The 26,795-nt window shown below is 38.9% G+C and overlaps 1 protein-coding gene across 1 annotated transcript; it reads right to left on the bottom strand.

The window, feature by feature from the left end:
* Positions 1–1,422: 1,422 nt before the first annotated feature.
* Positions 1,423–4,273, bottom strand: LOC124178699. The gene is made up of 2 exons (XM_046562259.1): positions 2,828–4,273; positions 1,423–2,708 (listed from the first exon to the last, which is right to left on the bottom strand). Exons 1-2 carry the CDS (start codon positions 3,161–3,163, stop codon positions 2,682–2,684), a joined length of 363 nt encoding a protein of 120 aa, XP_046418215.1. The 5' UTR covers positions 3,164–4,273; the 3' UTR covers positions 1,423–2,681.
* Between the last annotated feature and the right edge of the window lie 22,522 nt (positions 4,274–26,795).

Here is a 26,795-nt window from a genome sequence, read left to right as displayed (position 1 = left end):
TTATTTAGACGAAGTGTAAAATTGTGTTTCATTAAACGATCAAATATTAGGCTTAGGTGTTTCATATGAGAATCAAAATCAGTTGAGGTTATTAAAAGATCATCTATATAACAAGTCAGAAAGGAGGTAAATTCATTACCTAATGCCATATTTAGGGCACGTATGAATCCACTTCCTGCCGTCTTGAGACCAAATGGAATTCTGCAAAAATGGTATAAAGTGCCACCGTGTAAAAAGGCTGTATATTGACGTGAATTTCTCTCTAGCGGGATTTGCCAATATCCATGTGTTAGATCAGTAGATGTCATGTATTTTACACCATGATATTTTCTTAATAATTCATTTATTGGTGGTGGACATTCGTTATCAGACTCAATTATGTCATTTATATATCTGGCATCTAAACATAACCTCACTCCATTCTCCCTCTTTTGTACTATTCGCAATGGATTGCAGTATTGACTATTTGATCTTTCTATAATTCCTGCTTGAAGCATTTTCTTTATCTCTGCATCTACTGCTTCTCTAAGTTTAAATGGTACCGGGTATGATTTTTTAACGATTGGCTTGTCTTTTAGTAATTTGATAGAGTGTTCATAAATGTTTGTACATCCGGCTTTCTCTGAAAATAGTTTTTCATATTTAATTAGCAATTTTTCCAGCTCAACTTTTTGCTCTTCACTTGTACCCATAAGATTATTCGCGATCGACCGGACAGATTCGAAAAAGTTTTGATCATTTGTTTGAGATCTTGTTACTTGAATTTGTTCTATTAAAATTGATTCGATATTTTCATCCAATTTATCTTTAAAAAAATTGTGATCTTCCGATTCTACTGTTTTCTGGCAAACTAAATTCTTTTTGTAAAAATTATGGTCTTGTGATTCTATTGTTTCTGCGTTATTTTGTTCATGTTCGTTTACATTTTGAAATACAGATTCATTACATTTTATATTATTTTTTACACACATCAAATTTAGATTTTCTAATTCATTATTTCTCGGATTATCTCTTTGATCTACCGATGCAATTTTATCAAATTCACTTATTGCTACACATATATTTTCCTTATCTACTAAAATATTTTTATCAATTTCATCATTTTCTACAAAGATATATTTTAAATTTATTTCTGTTTCTTCATCAATTTTATTCTCTTCTACACAATCAGATTCATTGTCAATTTGCATCACATTTTCATGTGTTTCTGACATTTTATCATCATTATCACATTCAGGATCTTTAGTTGTGATATTTTCAAAAACTGTTTTTATATCTTCATCATCATTTTTATTTTCTTCATTATTATTCTCTTTCTTTGAATTCTTTTTAAATATTTCTTTACCTATTTTTTCATGTTCTTTTTCTGAATCTTCAGTTCTTAAAATTTTGATATATATTTTCGCGTTTTGTGGAAATGAGCTCAACCTTTCCGCAGGTTCCCGGTCGTATGAGAAAAGTGGTGGAGCTATTACTTTACCTTTAATACTAATTGTTTTCTGACCGTAATCTAAAACTACTTTATTAATATCAAGCCAATCGTTACCAAAAATCACACTACTAGACAGATGCGGTATAATTAAAAAAGCTGTTGTGATTTTCTGCGATCCTATATGAACATCAACCAAAATTTGTCGCTTAACCGCTGTGGGCTTTTTCCCAATTGCTGGTAAAACTACTACATTTGTAACTGGTAGTTCATTTAAACTATGATTACCTTTGAGAGATTTATATACTTTTTCAGACATACATGTTACTTGGCTTCCTGAATCAAATAAAGCTACCATTCGATAATTTAACACATTTATTACTACATTTGGACCATTCGATAAGTTTTGTTTTACTCTTTCAATTTTTTCTTCAGCATTACCAATTTCGTGCATTAAGTCCTCAACTAAATTTGCATAATCCCAACTCGATGTCGGACTTATACACATCGAGCTGTTTATTAGTTTAAATTTCTATTTGGACTGGTTTGTAAATTATTGGTGTTAGTTTGCATTTGAGTTTGTAATGACTGTATCTGATTATTGGTTCCTGAGAAATAAGGTGGTGGATAATTGACGTTTGGTAAATTCATTTGGTTGCTTGTTGATGCTTGAACTTGCGGTTGATATTGCCATGGTGATAAGTTTGTACCAAATTGAGGATTTTGATAAAAGTTGTTTGCAGCATTTGGATAATTTTGTTGCCTACTTGTATTATTTATCTGTTGCTGTTGTTTATGTTGAATTTGCATGTTGTTTACATTATTCACTTGATTGTTGTTACTTTGATTTTGATATTTGTGTTTATTATTGTTTCTTTCTTCATAATTTACATCTAATTGCGATAAAGCTTGTTCTATTATTTTTGTATCCGCCATATTCACAGTTGCTAGAGTATCACGAATTTTATATGGTAATTGTTGGATAATGGTATAGTTTATTTCGAACTGGTCTAGTTTCGGTAATAGGTATTTTGCTTCCTTAAGCTGTTTAAAAAAATATGTTTGAAGTGAACCATCCTGTTGATTATACCTTCTTGAACTCCACTTTGTTTTGACTTTAACTTGGATTGGAATGGAATAAAATTTATTTTTAAAGGCTTCTTTAAAATCATTATACGTGTTGATAGTTTCTTTACTCGCTTCCCACCATATTTTTGCTCTACCTGATAATTTACTTTCGACTATCGACAATTTACACTCTTCCTTCACACATTTTAACCTGAAATAATTTTCCAAATTTTCCAAATATTCAATAGGATTTATAACTTCTTCATCTGTAAACTCGGGAGCTTTGGCATCAATGTGACTTCGTTGCAAACTTACTATTAACTCACTCACCGATATTTGATCGTTATTGGTAACTGGTTGTTGAACTGGATTCTGTATCTGTTGAAGAGCCTGTCTTTGTTGTTCGTTCTGGAGCTTCAACAATGCGACTTCGTTTGCCAGCTGTGCGTTAGTTGCTTGTTGTGCCTGTAGCTGTTCAATCGTATTTCGTAAACCCGCGAAACTCGCCATTTCCTCCTTCAAACGCTCCAGTTCTCCCTCCATCTCGCCTGTATTATTTCGTATTTGACTATTGCCTGCTTTTGATATGTCAGGTTCTGACCTCCTTGGTTTATTTGTGATCCTTGACCTAGTTTTAACAGGTGTTCTTTTAATCGTTGGTGCCATGTACTTTTGAAATTCTTATATTTCTATTTATCGCGTAATATATGTTTCTTACAATTACTACCTAAGGTCAATCATACAAACATTCAACGACGAAGTTTCAAATTTAATCCTATGTTTACTTTCTTTATGTCTAAACTTTATGTTCGGGCGCCATTTTGTAACGGTTTTTTTTTTTTGAGGTTCAACCGATACGTTTTGATTTTATGTTATATTAGAAATCTAGATATATTCAATAAACAAAATACATTAAATCAGGAGGAAACAATGTAGAACACAGATTTATTGAGTTTTGGTATAACCTTTTAAAAGAACAGGCAATCATAGAAAATCTCATTCACTCTTTCATTCACACGTTAAAATTACTCAAAGCGATTACCGACGTTTTGTATATAATTATTCTGGTAAAATTTTTGTACCATATTAACGAAAGACTGGCTCTCTTTTCCTTTATGCTTCAAATTTAAAAATGATTCTAGTGAAAGAATGAATCTACTGACAAAGGACTCTAAATTATGGTGAGATTACAATAAAGTTAACAGACGAAGATATAAAATACTGACTTAAGAAGGCTATTACAGATTTGTGGCACAATCCACCTACAAATCAGTAATGAAACGATGACTTAGCTCGGAATATCTCTGATGAAGAGAGGTGGCCTAACGGCTCCGTAGATGATCATGGATGTTGAAGTTCTTGGATATTCCTTTTATAGAATCGGTCTTCACCGATTATACTGCGTGGTCGTTCGTCGATCAGATATTTGGATTTGTTCTTTAGGCTCACAGGCTCCGAAAGATTGGGATTCCGTTGGGTTACACTTCTTGTATGAATCGTCGTCTCAATTTTTTTTTTTTTTTACTTGTTTTGTTTTCCCAAATGTTAACGAAATTATAAGAATGTGAATATGACAGGACTAGACTTTATATCGACCGTTCGCTTCGACCCCGGCTCGCAGAGAGAGAGAGTTACACTTATTTCACCGGATAGGTGATCTTGACCGACGTGACACCTAGAGTTAAGCGTTTGCCCTTTATTTTGAAACGTTGTATGTGCTTAAGGCGCGTACATACGAATTACTTTATATTCTATGTGACTCGCATGTAATATCGTTACAGTTCATTTATACTCGTTTCCACACCACCGCAAGCGGTAGAGCACCCGGCGCGTTTTTTTTCACGTGGTATCCCCAGAAGGCCTACTCCACGGAGAATGGTTGAAAGATTGATCCTAAGTTCTTCGAAAAATTGAAGATGACTTTATGTCACACGATAATTATGGTGAATTGTTTTTCTCAATTTGACTGTACTCGCGTATATTCGCAGTTTGTTCAAAATTTTTCAGCTCACATAATCCGCTTGCTATATATTATGGATGAAAGACGACTGTTTTAATAATGGATAAGAGATGGTTGTTTTATTGATAGATGAAAGATAGCTGTTTCAATTATGGATAAAGAGTGATTGTTTTAATCTCATACATGAACGGCGATGGACTCCGGAACCTTTCGGTCTGACTACCGATGCTTCGAAATATGCAACTGGTTCTGTAGTTGACTATTAATAAGACGGCACTGACCTTCCAGTGGCATACGCATACAGAATTCTGAAAAAAACGAAAGTTAATTGCTCGGTATTCGATAAAGAATTTATTGCCGTCATTTGGTCCACAAAACATTTGCGACCTTATTTATACGAAAGGACATTCACACTATAATCACTGATCACGAGTCCCTACAATGGATCGAGAACGTAAAGGACACGACATCTTGACAACTACACTGGAGATTAGAGCTAAAATGGTATTTATATACCACTTTTGACGTCTCGGAATGAAACATCAACAAAAAAACAAAACTAAAACAATTTGTTCTTGCAGATCGCTTACACCGAAAGATCTACAGACTATCACCGAAGCACTGTTTTTGGTAGGGGACTCGGGTGCCCGATACGGACTGATACGATCAGAGGGAGGACCGCGACGTGAGGTAAGTCATCTTTATGGTATTGCGTTTGCGCTTACCTTTTAATCAGTGGTGCTCGTTTCTACCCCCGGCTCTGGACTGCTGTTTCGGATGATCCGTCCTTCCACCTCGGATTCCGGAAGCGGTGAATACGCCCGAGGACTCGAGATGTGATTGTAAACCTCTACCTCGTTTTTGATGCCTCGGATGCGAGCGGCTTCTGCTGCCTCTCGGTTGCGACGGCGTCTTATGCTGATCAAGTGACGACGTATAGTGGATTTAGAATTGGGTTTCGGCATATTTACGACGGAATGGATGAGTATGGGTGAGCGAGAGGAGTGCACTGAGTTCACTTTAACTTATTTTTCGTTTTCTAGCCTTTTGATTCAGAGAAATTATAATATTTATAGATGAAAGTTCTACCGCTCAAGCTGCGAAGCCAATGCGACTGTTCAGTTCAAATACTGAATGCGAAGTGACGTCTCGGTCCGCTGCGGTTGAACCGTCTGGCTTTGGAGGGGATGGATCCCGATGCGCATGTCCAGTTCCCCCACTATTGGTTTTGGGTGACACGTAGGCCCCCCTCTCGCTCGGACCGTCCGCTAGTGGTAGGGATGGGTATCGAATGCCGAAATATCGATAATTTTATGTCGATTTATCACAAAGCTATTATACGATGTTCCGATATATTGGTGCAAAATTATCGATATCACAAATATCGTATCGGATTTGTACAAAAAAAATATGCGATGGGAATATATATGAAACATTATTATTGCAATTATAATATTTGCAAAGATAACTGAATAACATTTTTATCCGTTTTATTCTTTTTTTGGTTTCAATGAATACATAGAATAATCAATATTACTCGTGGAAACAATATTTCTATTCACTAGTGATAATATCTATCCTATTTCGTACCTGGGTTTCTTTCACAGTCTTGTAGTTTCCTTTCGATATTTCGACTCCTGGATATATACGAAAAATTACAACATACACCAATTATCAGTTCGCAATTTATACTGCTATATTTTAGAATATAAATACATAATTTTTCTAACATTTTTTCCCATTTCGAATGATTGCTCAGACGAATTAGTTATCATACTTGTTGAATGGATATACATTTCTATTTATTAGCACCCTTTCTCTCGATCGTATTGTTTTATTCGGCTTTTTTTTCATTTCAAAATATCCTTTCGATTTTTATGAGTCGTGGATATAGATGGTAAAATGTTACATACATCTATTAAGACATATTCTCACAATGTCAGTCAAATTCGTATGCAATTTATACTGCTATAGTTTGGAATATGACTAGATCGTAATTTTTTTTATCGAATAATTGCTCAGTCTATTCATTGGCGAGATTTCTCTCGATCGTATATTTTTTCCACATAATTTCTCTACAAACTTGTTGTGCAACTGTTCGAAACAATGACTTGCAGACAGTGTTGACGCTGTGCCACTTTGCCATCTTTTGTGAAATGACGCCGAACTTTGAATTTCAAAAGGGCCATCCTGGATCACGTCTCCTTGAGATCGAAACAAAACATTTTTTCATCAACGCGAGGCTCACCACGGACGATAAAAAGCTAGAGTGCGAGAGAGCTGATGCAATGCGGTTCGTACAAGACCGATACAGAGGGTTTAGCTGGGTGAACAAAACTCCGAAGAAATTTTGACGTATTTTTCTCCAAAACGCCTTGGTGGAATAAAATTAAGACCGTGTACCGAATCTCGCTTATGCGCGCATTCAGCTCAAAACAGTATAACGTGCTCTAATTTTTTAAGGTTATGTTGTCCTCATCCTTCGTCTTGGTTCTCTCCAGCGATTTATATATCTAAGTATATTTTTTTATCTTTAAAATGATCTTACTATAAAATCATTACGAAGGGAAGCTTTTCGTGAAATGAGTTTTGTTGCGTTGCGGAGAGAGTGAAGTGTCTCTCACGCAATGGCGACTCCGACCGACGAACCGACCACGAGGCACACCGTTCTCCTTTTTCTCCTGCATTATTTCTCCATCCGTTTTGCGTACTATAAAAAAAAAAAAAAACGAATATCGAAGCAAATATCGAAGGAAAAATATCGATATACGCTGATAGACCATGACCTATAATTCGATTCGATATTTCGGTATATCGAATTAACGATATCGATACATGTAATATCTGTCTTCCACTGATATATATATATGTCGCATCGCAGTCGAGGACGAAGTCCGGACGACGCACTCCACCTTTTTATGACGTTTATGGAGGGTCATGAGTCGAACATCGAGTGACCAGATGTCGTCAGGATGTTTAAGAAATACTTAGCCTATTGCGGGTGCGTGGTCCAGGTACCACGAGTGGGTTGTATCGCGTAGAGGCCTAGGTCATAAAGAATAAAGAGGGCCGAAGAGGTCTCAGGCTTTTGGGGAATAGATTCCGGACACTCTCGCTCGAGTCATCGAGTCGAAAAGATCATACTTTGAAAAAGGCTCTGCGCGATACACTCCGCTAGCACCACCTTCGAGAGATCTCCTTATAACGACTACCCTGCTTCTTTTAATCTTTGTATCGAATCATTTAATAAATTCTGTACGCTGTGTCACTGCGGCCGTCAGTGAGATATTTATTGCGTTTCGTTAACGCACGTTATTTGTGTGTTTCTGACATCAGAAGTGGGATACAGAACGTTTGATCGACTGTGTTTTGAGGGCGGTATAAATTGTGGGTAAGCCGCGTTAGTGGGTGACGTTGGATAGAACAATGGAAGGAAGCGGTGAACGGAGTGCAAGTGTGGCGAGAGACGCTGGAAGGAGTGTAGGTATGACTGACCATGAGACAAGCAAGGTAAAATCTCGAAGTCAGAAGAGAAATCGGTCCCCGACGACATCAGAGTCCGAGTACGAATCTGACGATTCAATGCGAAGGAAGAATAGGCGCAGAAGACGTGAAGCAAGATTGGAGGAAGAGAATCTGCGACTACTTGCGTTGCTCTCTAGACGAGAACGTGCTCCGATGGATCTCGTCAAATTCGATGCGAAAACAACAGACGCAACCGGTTGGGCGAAAATGGTTGACGAGTGGATTCGTCGACATAGCCCCGATGACTATGAGGTGGTCCAGCACTTGGCGAAAGCATTCAAGGGCGAAGCAGCCCAGTGGTTTACGGGTATGGATCCCTCAGGGAAAACCTGGGTCGAAATACGTGCCGAATTTTTAAGCGCCTATGCAAAAAATAAGAACGTCGCGTCGGAGCTACACACGATCTGGACAGAGGACGCCGAGTTTACGCTGGAGAACTTCATGAAGAGAGGAAGAAAGTTGAAAGCGTGGCTCAATGAGAGGAAAACGGTTGACGAAACGGCCGCTCAACTTGCGGGATTATCGTATTCGGAGAAAAACCGATTCGTTCGCAACGTATTCGTGCGTGAATCGCCAAAAAGTTTGCAGGAAGCAATGTCGTACCTCGATGGACGAACGACCGACCATCATCGACCGCGTGCATCCTTCGGAGCCCCTGGTCCACACACTAAGACTCCGACGCCGCGAGATGGGAAGTCGCACCGTTCGGATATCGAGTGCTATAATTGCGGAAGGAATGGACATCGCAGGGCCGACTGCCGATCAGCCCCGCGGTCACAAAGTAGCAGCCATGCAAGGGGCAAGGGTTCGGACAGCAGGAGCTCGGACTCTAGGAGACTAGTGACCTGCTACAGCTGCAAAGAAGAGGGACACATTGCCCCACATTGTCCTAAGAAGAATGAGAAGGTAGTAAGGCTATGTAATTTGACTTCTTCGGAGAATACTTTGAGGCTGGCCGATGGTAAGGTATTGACGTTTATCTTTGATTCTGGTTCGGAGTGTTCGCTTGTAGTCAAGAGTTTGGTAGAAAGGTTGCCAGGTAAAAGGAAATCAATCTTCACACGGTTGAGGGGTATTGGAAATGGATACGTAGATTGTTGTGAAAAGATCTCTGTGTTCGCCGAGCTGGATGGAATAAATGTTGAAATTGATCTGTATGTGGTACCGGACGAAAGTTTGCCCGCGAAACTAATTCTGGGAAAAGAGCTGTTGGCAAATGGTGTCTCAGTCACGTTGGACGGAACCATGGTTAAATTTGCAAAACCTGGAAAATTTGTTGGCTCGATTAGCTCAATGATTGATATCAATGCTGTTGATTGTGATGTGGTTGAAATGAGAGAACCACTTGTAGAATTGTTGAGGCTGTATGCGAAACATATGAGTGTTGAAGCTCCAAAGATTCGAGTAACATCTGGCAGCTTTGAGATTAGGCTAAAAGACGAAAATAAAATCGTGCAGAGAAGACCCTATAAACTGGGTCTTGTAGAACGGGAGACTGTAAGAGGTCTGATTGATAAAATGCTCGAGGCAGGAATCGTTCGGGAAAGTAGAAGCCCATTTTCCAGTCCAATAATCTTAGTAAAGAAAAAGGATGGATCGGATAGATTATGCGTGGACTTTCGGGAGTTAAATTCGAACACAGTAGCGGATCGTTATCCGTTGCCATTGATTCAAGATCAATTAGATCGCTTGTCCGGTGCGTATTATTTTTCGTCATTGGATATGACAGCTGGGTTCCATCAAATACCCGTAGAAAAAAAACTCGATCGAGAAACTCGCGTTTATTACACCCGATGGACAGTTCGAATTTTTAACAATGCCGTTCGGGCTGATGAATGCACCTTCCGTGTATCAGAGATCAATTAACAACGCGTTGGGAGAATTGAGATATTCTTTCGCGATTGTTTATTTGGACGATGTTCTCATACCGGGCAAAACTGCACAAGAAGCTCTAAATAGATTGAAAATCGTAATGGCAAAATTAGCCGAGAATGGATTTTCGTTCAATTTGAAGAAATGTAAGTTCTTGAAAACTGAGATTGATTATCTGGGGTACACTGTGTCGCATGGAGGGCTGAGGCCCAACCTTCGAAAAATCGAAGCACTGGTGCAATCGCCCATCCCCCGAACGCAGACCCAGGTAAGGCAATTGTTAGGATTAGCATCTTATTTTCGTAGGTTTATACCAAGATTCTCGCAGGTAGCAGCTCCTCTCTATAAACTGACTGCAGGTAGCACCAAGACGATAACGTGGACAGACGAACACACCGACGCTAGAAACAAGCTCGTTGAACATTTAACATCAGAACCGTTGCTGCGAATATTCGACCCTAATCTTCCGATCGAACTGCATACTGACGCTAGTGCCCTCGGGTATGGCGCTGTATTACTCCAACGCATTGACAAAGAAAAACATCCGGTCGCTTATTATAGCAAACGTACCATAGATGCTGAAACTCGTTATCATTCGTATGAACTCGAGACCCTTGCAGTTGTAAATGCAATAAAGCACTTTAGACAGTACCTAGTTGGACGTAAATTTCTAGTTGTGACGGATTGTAACTCACTGAAGGCTGCGAGCCTTAAAAAAGATTTAACGCCACGAGTTTACCGTTGGTGGGCATTTTTACAATCGTTTGAATTTGAAATAGAATATCGCGCGGGTGAACGTATGAAGCACGCCGATTTTCTATCTAGAAATCCGCTCGGAGAGAAGAATGTACTGAAAGTAGTCAAAGACGACGTGAATAAAATAATCGAATTAGCTGATGACTGGTTGATCGTAGCACAGCAGAAGGACGAGGAAATAAAAACCTTATATCGCGAGGTAATGGAAGGGTCGGAAACCGCAAAGACATACTCAATTAAGGACAAAATCTTGATGCGAACGATAGAAAGAAAATCTAAGCAAATCACGTTACCTGTAGTGCCAAGGCTGATGGTATGGTCACTCATACACCACGTACACGCGAATATCTGCCATTTAGGCTGGGAAAAGACTCTAGATAAGTTGTATGAACTTTACTGGTTTCCTCATATGTCAAAGCGGGTTAAGAAATTTGTAGAAAATTGTATTTTATGTCAAACTTGCAAATCAGTATCGAGACCAGTGCAAGCGCAGTTGCATCTAATAGAAAAAGATAATGTTCCGTGGTATACGATCCACGTAGATGTGTCGGGTAAACTATCAGGTCCTTCGGAAAAGAAAGAATACGTTTTCGTGATCATAGATGGATTCACAAAATTCGTGACATTAAATTGGATAAACCGTCTGGATACAGAAACAGCAATTAATCAGGTTGAGAAACACTCGTTTACTTTTGGGGTACCGAAACGAATCATTTGTGACCAAGGTTCAGGGTTTACAAATGCGCGATTTAAGAAATTTTGTGAGGAAAAGAATATCGTGTTACACCTAATAGCTTCAGGGACGCCGAGAGCTAACGGTCAGGTTGAGAGGGTCATGTCGACCATGAGGAATATGCTATCGGTAAGCAAGGCCCAGGGAAAGAGATGGCAAAATGAGTTAGGCAGAGTGCAGCTTGCGATAAATTCGACTGTTCACAAAACAATAGGGAAGAGTCCCGCTGAGATTTTATTTGGGACAAAAATAAATGCAATTGAGATTGAACGCGTGAAGCACGGTAGCGTGGAAACCGATAACGATAATTTAAATGAACTTAGGGCAGAGGCTGCAAGTAGCATGACAGCAGAAGCCACGAAGGAGAAAGAGAGGTTCGATAGAAAGAACAAACCGGTTAAGCCATTCAAAATTGGAGATTTTGTAATGGTAAGAAACAATGACAGGATAAAGACGAAGTTGGACGCGAAATATCGCGGTCCCGTAGAAGTCGTTGCGGTACTTCCGAACGATAGGTATCTGGTTCAAAAAATTGGCTCTGGATTGAGAGGTCGCAGTAGCATTAAGGTATCTCATGATAAACTGATCGCAGCTCCAGGGGTTGAGACGAGTCAGGACAGCTGTGTCGCAGAAAGTGAAGAAGACGACCACAGAATCGTGTAGCGATTCGTGGGTTTTTGTAAAATTGTAGCGGCACCAAAAGTTGTGCTCATGAGCGCAAACATGGGGTTTGCAGAGAGATTGTGCCCACGTAGGTCGGGACAATAAGTGGTTGTGCATTTTTGTTGATTCTGTTAGTTTTCGAATTCTGCTGAGAATTCGGAGAGAACATGTGGTTCTGGTTGAGTCGGATTTATGTGTAGAAATCCGAAAGAGAGCAGGGCGCTCTGTGGGTTATCGTTGTTTCAATTCGAGAGTGCGACTTTGGCTTTCGATGCTCGCTGGACTTGATCACCCAGAATCCTTGAACCCAAAGCCTAAAGGTAACTTGAGAATGACTCGACGAGTCACAATAGTTAGAACATGTACGGATGCGTAAGGCATGCCTGCAGAGCTATTGTGGATGAAAACAATAGTTAGAACATGTACGGATGCGTAAGGCATGCCTGCAGAGCTATTGTAAGTGAAGGCAATAGTTGGAACATGTGAGGATGCTTGGGGCATGCCTGCAGAGCTATTGTGGATGGAAACAATGGTTAGAACATGTACGGATGCGTACGGCATGCCTGCAGAGCTATTGTGGATGGAAACAATGGTTAGAACATGTACGGATGCGTACGGCATGCCTGCAGAGCTATTGTGGATGGAAACAATGGTTAGAACATGTACGGATGCGTACGGCATGCCTGCAGAGCTATTGTAAGTGAAACGATAGTTAGAACATGTATGGATGTGGAAGACATGCCTACAGAGCTATTGTAATTGGACAACGGTTAGAAATTGCACGGATGCGTGGGGCATGCCTGCAGAGCCATTTGTGTCTTGGTAATAGGACCTACAGTGTGACTGTAGAGTACTTAAAAGAAAAATACAGCAAAAGCATAAAGGACACGGACGAACTTGTCGGTCAGGGAAGCCGAACGTAAACTAATGTTCGATCGTTCGATGCTTGTTTTTGTGTTTCAGAAGTGAACTAAATGGTTGAGTACTGGGCACTCGAGACGCGTGCTAGTCAGTATGGCCGTGTCGCATCGCAGTCGAGGACGAAGTCCGGACGACGCACTCCACCTTTTTATGACGTTTATGGAGGGTCATGAGTCGAACATCGAGTGACCAGATGTCGTCAGGATGTTTAAGAAATACTTAGCCTATTGCGGGTGCGTGGTCCAGGTACCACGAGTGGGTTGTATCGCGTAGAGGCCTAGGTCATAAAGAATAAAGAGGGCCGAAGAGGTCTCAGGCTTTTGGGGAATAGATTCCGGACACTCTCGCTCGAGTCATCGAGTCGAAAAGATCATACTTTGAAAAAGGCTCTGCGCGATACACTCCGCTAGCACCACCTTCGAGAGATCTCCTTATAACGACTACCCTGCTTCTTTTAATCTTTGTATCGAATCATTTAATAAATTCTGTACGCTGTGTCACTGCGGCCGTCAGTGAGATATTTATTGCGTTTCGTTAACGCACGTTATTTGTGTGTTTCTGACATATATACATTGGATTGGATTAAGAGTGGTCCCGTCACGCCGATTAAACGGTAGACATTTTGTACAGATTCTTGTCACTTGAGATATGTATATATATATATATATATATTTATACATATACATGTATGTGCGTGATATATGTATGTGTATATAATGGATTGCGATGGAAAATTACGGTAACAATCATTGAGGTAACAATGAGTACCTGCGTTTTTTGCAAAACAAAGCAATCAAAATATCGTGGGCGATCATTTCACAAGTGAGTATACAACGCTGAAGCGTTCTGCAAATGATAACTTACAGAGGTTATGTCAGCATACGAAGTATTTACTAATTTATTTAACGAGTATTATAACGTACGAATCGTGTCAGTAAAAATTCACAATATTTGAATTATGAACCGATCTTATTACAATTGAAATTAAAAACTCGGGTTTTATTGACTCAGGGATTAAATTTTATTCCGATATGTAGATTACTCGTGAAAGATGTGTCGCGCCTTCAGCAGTGGTTAAAAGAAATGAAGAGGAAGGACTGGAAGCCAAATCGAAATAGCACAATGTGTTCAGCTCATTTTACAAATAACTGCTTTGATAGGACAGGATTCCTAATTACATTCAAAAAGAACAGTCTACCATCTATATTTGACACAAAATCAGAGTGTTTATCTTGTCACCGATTAAGGTAATATAGACGTGGCCATACATCCTTCAAGTAAGTACCGTTACTCAATGCAACATAACGTGTGAATTAATAAATTCAAACTTTGCTTTTTATGTAGGTTCCCATTGGATGAACCTGATATTATGAAGCAGTGGATCGCAAATATTAACATTGGAACGTGGTCTCCTTCAAGTGATAGCATTTTGTGTTCCGACCACTTTGAACCCTCTTGCTTTCAGAAGAAAAGTAAAAATTATGTAACTCTACGCAAAGGCAGTATCCCAACGTTATGTGGTAAGATCTGAAACTATTAATCCCTTTTAGGTCAGAAAAAACTCAGTGTGCATAAAGACACGTTGATGTGATGCACTATTGCGTCAATGCCATCGAAGCGGTTAATTACCTACAGATTATAAAGTGCTCTGTTACAGAAAAATCGTGTGTGACACATTTCTGTGTATTTCCATTGTCGTTATTTATTATAAACTTATCTGTAGGTGAAAACTTGCAGCAGACCGAATTTCAGGATGAATCCGACCGGCCCACCACAGTGAATGTAACCAAATTACATGATCACCTACACATTTGTACCTGATTTGCATACTCAGATATGTACATGTTTTTTATTTTCTTTCGATTGTGATTGTAACTTTTTCTTCATGCGAATGGATTGTGGATTGATACTACTAATTATGTTACGGTTGTGGTTTATCGCACGCAACTCTATAAAAATGCCTTAACGTTTGCAAGGAATATTTTATTCTCCATATTTGTGAATAAAGTTTTCGCTCACCCAATTCGATATAATTTAATTCAAAACTTTTTTTTCATGTCTTAAGCTCCACTTTGATGATCAATGGATGGTAAATGGATTCTCTAACGGTTGAATTAGTGTTATACAAATTTTTGAATAATCCGTATGGAATTCAGCCCACTATGGGATAAAGGATAATGGACGGAAACTTCTTAGAATTGAGGACTTCTTTTGAACAAAAAGAAAAATGACGCCTAAATACAAGTTCTTCGTCATATTATTCAATGATCTTTTACACCATATAATTGTAAATAATAATATACTTTCGAAAAAATGATTTGTTCTTCATTTAATGTATCAAACATCATTTTACTCGTCAAAAACTTTTTTCTGTGACGAATATATCGTTAGATCTAAATAGCATATATTACGCAGTTCAAATCTAGCGAGCATTTTGTGACAACTTTTTGTACGAGATGGCGGAAATTCAATTGTTTAATTGGACGCACGAGCTTACACGTAGAGCATACGGTAATATCCAATCCAGTGTATATAATATCAGTGGCGTCTTCACCCGCCTTCGTGACCTCAATGTCGCGTTGGGGCCGATTTCGTAACTTTTGAACTATTCCTCTGTAGCGATATTCTGTAGACGAGATTCGGTAGTTAACGATATCGTTAACCGCAATTATCGACGAGCGTTGCTACGAACGATTCTGTAGGTAGAAGATAGCGAGGTTTATCGCTGAAGTGTAGCGCTACTTCGCAAAAAGTATCGCAAGTTTTATTTATCGAGGGATCTCGGAGGTCTTGACAGTGTTTAGTGACGCTTGATACACATATTTGTGAGCGATAATTAAAAAAATAAACAGGCGCGCGTATGGTTATGTACTCGAGTCTTTAAAGCATTGTGCAGTTGTTGTAAAATTATTATCGTTATATAATATTTGTTCGAATAAGTATAATATATTTGTTAATTATCGAATCAATTATTTCGATGTACACGTGGAAATGTACATCTTTTGTCGGTTATGTACTCTGGAATGTTTTACTATTAAATTGCAGCATATGATATCATCTTTCAAATCTTGTATAATATTCCACGTATGATGACTTGTGGAAAAAATTGCCAATTGCATGTACTGTAATCCTCTTGGTAGGACAGAATGGCAGAGGGGCAAGAAACTGAAATCTTCAGCCGTGACGACTGGTGGAAGAAATTCGAAAATATTGTAAAATGTATACTTGATGCAATTAAAATGGAAAAGCAATCAAATCAAATTCAAACCTCAGTTTATTCCAACTGCGAGGCATCGCAGGTAGGAAATACACAAAGAATACCATTAAATATCTCTAATCCGGAGTTAATTGGGACGGAAAGCTGCAAGGATCTGACATTTTATTACACCTGTAGGACTTTCCGCCTCAGTGACCTCCTTAGTCTAGTGACCATAAAAGTACAATGAATGCAACTTCGCAGAAATTGTAAAAGCGAAGAGATCAACCATGTCTGTCTAGTGTTTTTCATAGTGCATGACGCACAATAAGACTCGTTTTGATTGCTTCTACCCGTTAGGATGAAAGCGATTTCCATGCAGCAGCCGGAGTCGTCAAAGTAAATTAGGTGTATGGTATTGGTAAGCAAATGGGAAAATTGATTTTCAGTACTAATATATATCTATCGATAATAATTCGATGCAACCTCAGGCGCTTTCCGAATTAGGTATTGAACGATGCTGACATCGTGGAAACGCCATATCAATTAATTCGTATACATTCGTGTGACTGATGCCACATTTGCACGTGTCTGGAGTGGCTTGGGACGTATGTACAATACATACATTTCCATTGTTCAATTAATCATTATTTTTGGTTCTTATTGTGAATATTGACAATAGATAAATATGTCTATAAACCTAGAAGCTAGAAGTATTCAGTTCTTATGTTTGCCTGTAAAGACTTTGAAATTCATTCTCGGGATCATGAATGAATTTGAGGCATTCCGCAATCTTCGTCGAATTCTCGATAATCTATTGTATCGATTTGGCATGAAAAATACGACCATATAATTATATTTTATTTCTTACGACAAATGTTCGATGCTTGTGGCTTGTTAGGTTAACAGTTAAGGCTGACGCCGACTAAACCGCGGCGGACGGCGGTGGACGACGGCGAAATTTTCGCTCATACAGCCATCCATACAGATGTTCATATTAGACGGTGGCGCACCGCGGCGATTTTTTGTGAGTTCCAGATTGGGAATATTTCGGCTGTGCGCCGCGCGTCGCCGCCATCTAGTGTGAACACACAACCGATGCGGAAATTCACCCCAAGTATGAAAATAGGGCAACCCGTGTTACTTTGGTGTGAGTGGTTATGGTTTATAAGGATTCTTCTCTTTCCGCTATTCTTGCGAATAATAATTGAACGATCAAACGAACTTACCTGTTGTGAAGTTCGATCGTAATTATATGTAGAGTCTCCTTTGAGATGATTACATCGTAGTACCGTCTACTTCACGTTTACTTGACAGTATCAGATCTCAGCCAAGCCCAAAGAATTACCACGTTAATTTTGGTATAACTAATTTTTTAATTTCAGATAATTACACTGTAAATCACGGACTATCTAACAATTCACTAAATTTGAAAAGAAGCAAGAAGCTTTTGTTAATTCATAGAAAATTGTATTGTGAGTACGAATTCTGAAATTGTAATCTTATTGATAAGTTTTCAGTGACTGCATTATCTGTCATACCTGCCTGTGGACCGTGCATTGTATTAGCAATAACATAAAGTCACGAATCCTACAAAGTAGTTTGGCGTAGTAGGTAGGATACCCGAATAGTAAACTTGAACACTGCAATCGACGGGGTTCGAGCCCCGGTTAGCACAAAATAATGCGTTACGTTTTCTAATAAATGTAAAGTGCGTCATGATGACTGTTATTTGCTAATAAGTTGTTTAAATGCTATTTGTGCTTACAGAAAATATTACCATCAACAATTTTTTTAATATTCTTTTTTATAACGGCAAATCCTGGATAGTTACCGTATAGCGCAACCGGGCCTAGGCTGTCTAGCCGAGCTTAACATTGTAACGGACTTTTCTTGTCACGGTTTGTTCCCACAAAGATTTAAAGGTTATTGAGGAGCCTTTCGCAAATACAAAAATTATCCGTTATCATTTTTTTGTTATCTGTTTGCCTTACAGGACACAGATTAACACGAGACTTACTTAATGTTTCAAATGATTGGAACGGAATTTAGGACATTTAGATCGAACCAATTACATGACTATTAAACCAAAAACCGAATAAAAGAGACGAATAAATATTTAAAAAGACGATGTAAAGAAATTGTACAACTAAAATTGGTACGACGAACATCTATCACGATAATAGTTCAATAAAATGTATACCAATAAAATTACTGAAATAACATGTCAAATTATAACTTATCATAATCGTTGCTTTCTGGATATTTTTTCATGTTCCGGCTTCCCTTCCCTCTGTTGAATTCACTAATTCTTGGCCTGGCCAATAGAACTCCCATCGTCCGTCATGTTCTGCGATTTATTTGTTGCTGATCCGTAAAAATTTGGTCGCTGATAGTTTCCTTTCTTTGTAACCACAAGTTTAATCAATACGCGTGAACGTTATTTCGTTAAATTTTTATCTGTTTCTGGATTTTTGTTTTTGAAGAGCGCGCTCGAATAAATCTCGATCGTTCAATCGTCGTCCAAGGAATCCCTTGAGATCTGGATAATCTAACATCCCAATAACCGCCCTGGTCAAGGCTTCTCCTACGGGCTCACCTATTAATGAGTCAAGTTGTCTTTGTTTTTGGCGGGCGTATTCGAACTGTTACAACATTACTGTCCGGGAGCTGGCCGGAAAAGCTGCTCAGCGCCCGGTTTGGAACCTGGAGAACTGACCGGTACCCGACCAGTTCCCGGTTTAAATTCGCGCATGGAATATATTGTATACCTTTCGACCCCTAGCATACGGACTATGTCTGATCCATCGCCACCGGTGAGTTGCAAAGGGCTGAAACTCGGTGGGCTATCCAATCTGAGTACAAGTTATGAAAGACTGAAATTTTTGATCGAATTTATGACGTCCCATTCATTTGTCGTTAATTGGTGGAGTTACCCATATGTACGATCTATTATTTTTTTAAATCCGTGAACAAACAATAACACTTTTAAATCCGCATCGGATGCAGAAGGACCTCGAGGTGTCTCATGAAAAACAAGATTTTGAAGGTGTCTATTAGGGTGGTCGTTAAAAATTAAAATCTTTGCGGCGCCCGAAAAAATCCTTCCTTCTGATGAGAAACTACGGGGAAAATTTTGCTTTTGCGATTTGAACAAAAATAACACGTGCCGACGGCCAATTGAAGTTAATTTTTCGATAAAATTATGGTTTTTTTTTTTAACTTGTCTCAGTAGTTAAGTTTGGGTAAAAATCATCAAAAACGGCTGGTAGAAAATTAAATTCTCTACAAAATTTTTTTTTTATCACCATATTTAGAGCTAAAAATTCTGTTTTTCCTAAAATATGAACAATTTTCTAACTTCTATTCGCAATTATTGATTTAAATAGATTTAGTTAATGATTACCAAGTAATATTTGATATTATTTATTTATTTAAGGAACGAAAAAGTACAACATCATTTTCTATGGATTATTTTATCAATCCTAAGGTTCAATTAAGCTTTCTTTTGTATTTTTTATGTTTCGAGCTCTGTAATCATCCAAAATTTGAATTATAAACTGCTTCTGATCTTCATCTTTTGTAAATAAATCGTTATATTCTTGCATTAACTTTACACCACGTTCAGCAACATCGTTTACAACTGATAAATTGTTTACAACTTTCAAACAGCTCTGGTAATTTTCATTTTCTTGCCATTTTTCGCAATCTTCTTTTAACCAACTTGTGTTCAAACCCAGCTTAAGAAAGAAATTAATTGAAGAAGGGTTAATAAACTGTTCCAATCCTTGTTCGAAGAATGTTGGTACATCTTTTTCAGCAATAACTAATTTCTTCGGATTGTAGATTTGACTTTCATCTAAAGAATCATGTGTTTTATTTAAAGTATCGAACAAATTTTGAAGCATTTTTTTTTCCGTTCCTTTCTCAACGTCGTCATCAAACAATGCCATTAAACAGTTTTCTGGAGCTAGGTACCATAAATGATTTAAAATTTTTTTCAAAGCAGCAGAGGACGTTTTTTTGTCAATTAATTGGAAATTGTAAATCGATTGTATCAATTTAAAATCAGTATTGGGAGCTTTGACCGATGATGATGCGATAAACCATATTTTTATATAAATTTTTACATTGAATGAGCAAATTATTCTTAGGCTTTTTTTTTTCATTTGAATTCAGCTTAAACGTAGATCTTGAAAGATGAATTTTCAGAGAGTAAATAGCCTTTGCCATCCATCTTGCTTGATGCATAGCTCCAGGAACATAAAACGTAAAATTATCGGGTACTACTCCTATGAATATCAATGTCAACTTTAGAAATTCTAAATAATCGTCTCTATTATGATTCAAAGTTAATCGAATCTCTACAAACTCACGAATGCCGAGAATATCATTTTGCAACTGTGACGTGGTTTTTTCTGCACCTCGGTCACTCGGAGCAAATAACCGGGAACTTGCCGCGTGCGCAATAATTTGGCGTCCGCGAGGTATCCTGAGCCTGAAACAATATCGCGAAGTTTGTTGGGCGCCTGGCGTGATCAACACGCCTCGAAATCGGTAATACGACACACCGCGACCATATGCTCGGTAGCTCAGTACCGCGGAGAGGGGAGGGGTAAATTTTGGGTCGAGAGAATTGCAACACAAGTACGCCAACGCGTGATGTGACTAAATTTCTATAAAATTCCAATGGTATATTTTTCATCAGCGATAATACAAAAACAAAAAGAAATAAAAAGAATGATAATACGACCACGCAAGTCGTCTTTCGCGATTCCAAATACAATGTTACTTTTATCTAAACTAAATAAGAAAGGTGGAAATACTCCAAATAAAATAAAAATGAAAAATAATAACAAAAAAAAAAAAGGTGAATAAATCTAGGAGACCTCTACGGCCTACGTGCGCTAGTCGCCGTCTTAACAATACCCTACTTCATAAAAACCAAAAACAAAATCGGACTCGATGCGCTGCCCGCGAACGTCCTTTACAAAATGGCGCTGATCGCCAACTTAATACTAACTGATAATGCAAACAAAAAAAAGAAGAAGAAAGAAAAAAAAAATATTAAATAACTAAAGTGATGCGAGGCTCGTCGCGACACCCGCGATCCTCCTCCAAAAACGCATACTCTTATCAGCACGCACCCGAGCTTCACTTCCTCGGCGACGGCGGGACGCAGTCGCGAATTCGAATGCTCCCCGTGATTGCTCGCGACCTATACGAGAATCGAGGATGTGCCGGATGACGTGAAATGACCCCGTGTAACGGACTTCGGTCACACTCAAACTCGAGACAATAACGTCTCGGCTCAACCCGTGGCTCGACTCGATTTTCTGGATCCCCCGGAATTAACGTTACTCTCTTACGCGCAACTCAGGCTACGGTCACCAAGCAAAAGAATCGGCAAACGAATTTCGAGTACTTTTCGACACGCAAACTACCAAAAGAAAACGGCTGCCCTTTATCGGACCAGCCCTTACTCAATTAACCTCGAAATTCGATCGCGAGAATGTTAACAACGCTTACCGCTCCACATCCACTGCACGAAACTTCCCACTCCCTCGTGACGGCTCATCGTCTTCCTCGCAACGAACAAAAAAAAATCTCTCAACGGGCACCAAGCAACCACAACTCTAACGCAAAAGGAAAAAAACAACGACTGCCTCGTTTCCTCGCCAGAACTAGAGTGATCTCGGATGGTCGCAACGCCGATCTCGTCGCGCTAATTTTTCGTGACGTCATCACCCTAAGAATGCGCAACAATCGATCGGTCATCGATTTTGGGGATTGCGCAACTTGCCGCGCACCTGTCGTCTCTACGCGGCGCAGAACTTATGGCTAGATCGCGATGTCGTCTCCCGCGCAGCTCTACGTAGTCCTGGGGTTGGGCGGGGTGGTGCTCCCTCGTCGCTAGCTGGTGCCTCGCGGTTGCCTTGGTTGGGCGTAAGCGGGGTGAGCGGGGAGGCTGCGGCGCGCCGGCCGCCAGCGGGAATCGCGTCCGCCTTGGATTCCCTCGCTGCAGGGATCTGCGTTGCCTCCCCCTCCGCAGCCTCGGCGTCCTTCTCGCGAGATCGTCGTGGTTTCGCCTTGCCTCGAAAGATGTTCGGTGTCGGAGTTGGTCACTGGAGGGTAGCCGGTCCACTCGAAAAAAAAAATAAAAACAAAAGCCTGAAATATCTGGGTCGCAATGCTCTATTTCGTCCCTGTCGAAGCTCGGGTGCGTGACTCCAGTTCTGGCGCTCTCTGAGATTATTCCGCGACTCGATTTTCTAGACCCTGATTCCGGGATCTCGCCCAGGGTTCAGGGAGTCTCTTGTAACGGGCAGGCCTAACCGAACTGCCACGTTACACAACATATCAAAAATCATCGGATCATTTGTTCCAAATTCAAATTTTGTAATGTCTAATTTATCCCATTCTTTCTTGAATCTTACAAATAAAGGTACGTTCGGCCCAGATGAATTGAAAATTTGACAATCGAATACAGCTTTCAGTATTACTTCAAATATATGGTGTCGACATGGTAATAGAATGAGATTTCGTTCCAATGATTGTTCAATCAACACTGCTGCACCGTTGAATTGTCCCGTGTTTGAAGCTGTCGTATCACAACACAAACCAACTACGAATTCACTAATTCCGTATTCTTGCAAAGCATCGAAAACTGCATCGGCCATTGCACGACCGGTGGAATTGTCAAGTTTGAGTATCGATAATATTTTAGTTTCTTTTTCTGCTGAAATTATAATAGGAAGACGCTCCACGAAATTTCTACCAATAATGTCAGGTAAATGTTTGCCGTCCCAATGAATAATTAATCTGCTGAGTTCTGAATTTTTAAATCTCTGCTGAATTTCTGCAGCTCTTTTTTCCCGAAACTTTTCACGCTTCTGTTTTATTGAAGTTCTATTAACAACGTATTGGCTAGCATCGAGATCAACAGCTTGGAGAAAACTTATCATTAAACCAGTCGCATTACGATCGCTGATTTGTGAAAATATCGATTGTTCCTCGGGATTTCTTCAATGGTGGTGATTCATCTAATTCTATTACAAAACTTGAATCTCTCTGAAGACTTCGTTGACTGAAAGAACTTGTTTCTGATGACACGATTTGTGAACTAGGTTCAGAACTCTCCAAAGTGAAAATAAAAAAAATTGTAATTTCTAAATATAATCCATAGAATACATCAATTATTTCAATATTTACCAGTAATTGAATCTTCGACCTCTTCGATAAACCCAACACGACAAGGCTTACGTTGATTTAATAAAAAAATTTTAGTCTCATCATCAACCATCGTCAAAGCATCATTATGAGCAATGTCAAATAAGTTGTTAAGGTGGGATGAAAAAGGTTCCTCGTTTCTTTTTTGGGCAATTCCTTTCAATGCAGAGCTTTTTTGCAAATTGCGCCACTCATTATATAATTTGTCAATTTTTGTAATGCATCGAGATTTTTGCTGTGTTGGTATTTTCACTTTTTGCCAAAAGGTAATCACTTGTTCATAAACTAAATTCTTACTATCAATTAAAGTATGCTTTAATACTCGAAGGTTATGAAATAAAAATTGTAAAACTTGTAAATTAGATGGTAATTGATTTCCGTCAATCTGAGAAAGTGTGTCCCCAATTCAAAATATATTTTCTTTCACGTCTTGCAACGCCATGATGGTTCTAAAGAGAAAAACAAATATTTATCTTATCGATTTTATTAAAATATATAAATGATCAAATTGATGAAAAAAATTTTAATGTTTGATGTGCAACTTTTATAACAGATGATCAGCAGATTTTAATCGAATTGTTGAACATTAGTTCAGTTTATAACCTCACGAATGCAAATGACGTTACACTGCAGCAATCACATTTTACAATGTATTCATTATAATAGATACAATCCGATAATTCAATACCTCGATTAAGGGCTTAAATTTGAAATACAGAAATAAATTACACGTCATCACATTAAAGTCAATGATGTGATGAGTACAGTCACAATAAACGAATCACGCAACGTCTACTGTAAACAGTTTTTTAGAAGTGTCGATAACATAGAAAAATATCGATATCGACGTCATTACAGATTAATCATAGATAACTTACCGATAGAGGTTCCTTTTGAAAATCATTTACACATAACGAAATATCTAAAATTCAAGATGGTTTTAGAACATTATTTATATTTTAGCAAAAACAAAATTTTCAGCAGTGATTTTGATAATAAGTTAGAATTTATAAATTTGATATTGAGATTATTGCGACGGATATGAACGTTATCAGAAACTTGAAGGAACATTTTTATAGAGAATTTAATTTTCTATTAGCCGTATTTAATGATTTTTACCCAAACTTGAATACTGTGACGAATTTAAAAAAAAACTATAATTTGATCGAAAAATTAACTTCAACTGGCGGTCGGCACGTGTTATTTTTGTTTAAATCGCAAAAGCAAAATTTTTCCCGTAGTTTCTCATCAGAAGGAAGGATTTTTTCGGGCGCCGCAAAGATTTTGATTTTTAACGACCACCCTAGTGTCTATTAAGGGTTGTGGGGAAATTGATATTTCTATAAAAGCATGCTTGTCTGATACTAGAGAGCCAACAAATTATAAGAAAAACGTTAGTTTAGATCGGAGAATGACTTCTTAATTTCAACGAATCTCTGTTGTATTCGAACACTTCTTCATCTGAGCTATCTATAATGACGAACCAAGAGGTAGTGGCAAATATGCATGATTATTTATTGTGTGCCCATGACAACTGCGACAAATGGCGGCCATCGGATAATCGCTAAATATCTCTTCACTGATGTGAGTCTAACTGTAACTGTGTGATCGATTCCAGTGTCTAGCATCTGGAAATTTCCACGAGGTACCGTACGACGTCACAAACCCTTGAAATCTAGTGTACACTATATTTCCGGCATTTTGATTGGTTACCGCTCGACCGCGCTGCGCGCTATCACGCCTATGTGAGCCATAGAACCAGTAACGTAAAACCGGTGTGACGTCGGAACGGTACCTGGTGGAAATTTCCAGATGTTAGACACCGGAATCGTTCACACAGCTACAGTAAGACTCACATCAGTAGTTTGAGTCACCAATTACCGATGAAGTATTGAAATACACCGGACAACGGGCCTTTCGTCGCTCTAATCGAACGAACCGAGGAAGGAGTAATTGTTGGACGAAAGGTTCAATTAATTGGCTTACCTTTTGAGAATAATCTGGATATGATGACTTACAGCGTAGATTGGTAAGAGAATTTAACGGAATGAGTGATTTTAATGTATTTGGATACTTCGATTAACTTGGATTTATTTTATAAGTTCAATATTTCGAGTCACAAACAACGGAGTTACTTAGTGTAAAATCTTAAATGAATATGACAAAATGGAGCTGAAAGCTCGCTAGACTTTTGGGCAGAGTAACGTTGTACGAAACGTTTAAATGTAAAAGGCAAAAGGATTTTACCGTAAGACTGGACCGGAACAAGATTGACGAATCTGGTGGTAGAAACCAAGAGGACGATCAGATGATCGGTCGCCGTTTTTATAGGTGTCGATCGTTGCGCAGAACGATCCCCTTCTTTAGATTTTGTCAACTTTTGCGAATCTTCCCCCTTTTCCTAGGAATTAGAATCAGTGCACGACATTTTCGCCGCATTCACGCCTGTGATCTTTGTTCTTTAGCTATTACTATGTTGCAAGCTTTTACATATGGTTTTACGCTGCGCTGGTGCGGTGGTGTAGGTGCAGGGTCGTTGCTCTGTGATTTTCCATCCGGCGTGGGCTTTGGTGTTGGGGCAGCAAGCCCACCTTGGCCCCCCGGCTACCGTGCTTCTTCCCCCCTGTGGGCGTTAGGACCCGGGCCGATTTCAGCAGCTATTTCCTAATATGGTAATCGCAGTGCGTATGCGCTAGAGGTGACCCAGGTTTCGTTGTGTATGTTAGTGCCGTGTGCATTTTCGGTGTCACGATGCGCTGAATTCTAGTCGTAGTTTACTTCTTAAATATTCTTACTATCCTGTTCGTTACAAAGTATATATATTAAGATTGTCATATCGGTTACTCGTCGTTTGTTAGTTTTATAGCGTGTAAATATGTAAAATTGCATATGTATTATAATTGATTACTGTCGTCATTCACCTGGAGTACAATAGCGATTGTTTATGAGACATAAGTTGCTATTTGCCTAACATTATTAGGATCGCGCTGCTGCGAATATTCTTAGGTGTGTGTGTTATAACTATTTTAACAGATTTAGGGTATTCAACAATTTGATAATTCGTAGTTTTAGAACAGAATCACATGTGTGCTTTCGTATATAATTCGCTTTTGTAATTATTAATTCTCATATTAATATGAATCGGCTTGTAAGCTTCTAGAACGTTTTTCTTCTGTTTGTTGGTTGCCTGTTATTGGGCGTTGCCACGTATGCATCTTTGAGTTTATTGCGAGTTGATTTACCTTCAATCGTTTCGTCGCCAAGTTTCTTAATTTGTTCTCTATATGGAGCTCTGTATGGCTCCATATTGAAGATCAGCTATTTCACTAGCTTGAATCGTAGGCAGAGCATTAGGGTGATTCAACAAAATACCACCCACTGTCCCTCTTATAGCTAAAAACCTTTCAAGCATGTGCAATTAAGAATTCCACCGTGTTGAAAC

Source organism: Neodiprion fabricii, chromosome 3 (assembly GCF_021155785.1).
Source record: "Neodiprion fabricii isolate iyNeoFabr1 chromosome 3, iyNeoFabr1.1, whole genome shotgun sequence".
NCBI classification, from domain to species: Eukaryota; Metazoa; Arthropoda; class Insecta; order Hymenoptera; family Diprionidae; genus Neodiprion; species Neodiprion fabricii.
Note: the sequence above shows the minus strand (reverse complement) of the source record. Positions and strands in the feature narration are given on the sequence as shown.

Coding starts and splice junctions, on each gene's coding strand:
- LOC124178699 (XM_046562259.1), bottom strand. CDS start 3,163: ATGGCACCAACGATTAAAAGAACACCTGTTAAAACTAGGTCAAGGATC. Junction 2,709..2,827: donor CCAATAACGATCAAATATCG/GTGAGTGAGTTA, acceptor AAATTATTTCAG/GTTAAAATGTGTGAAGGAAG.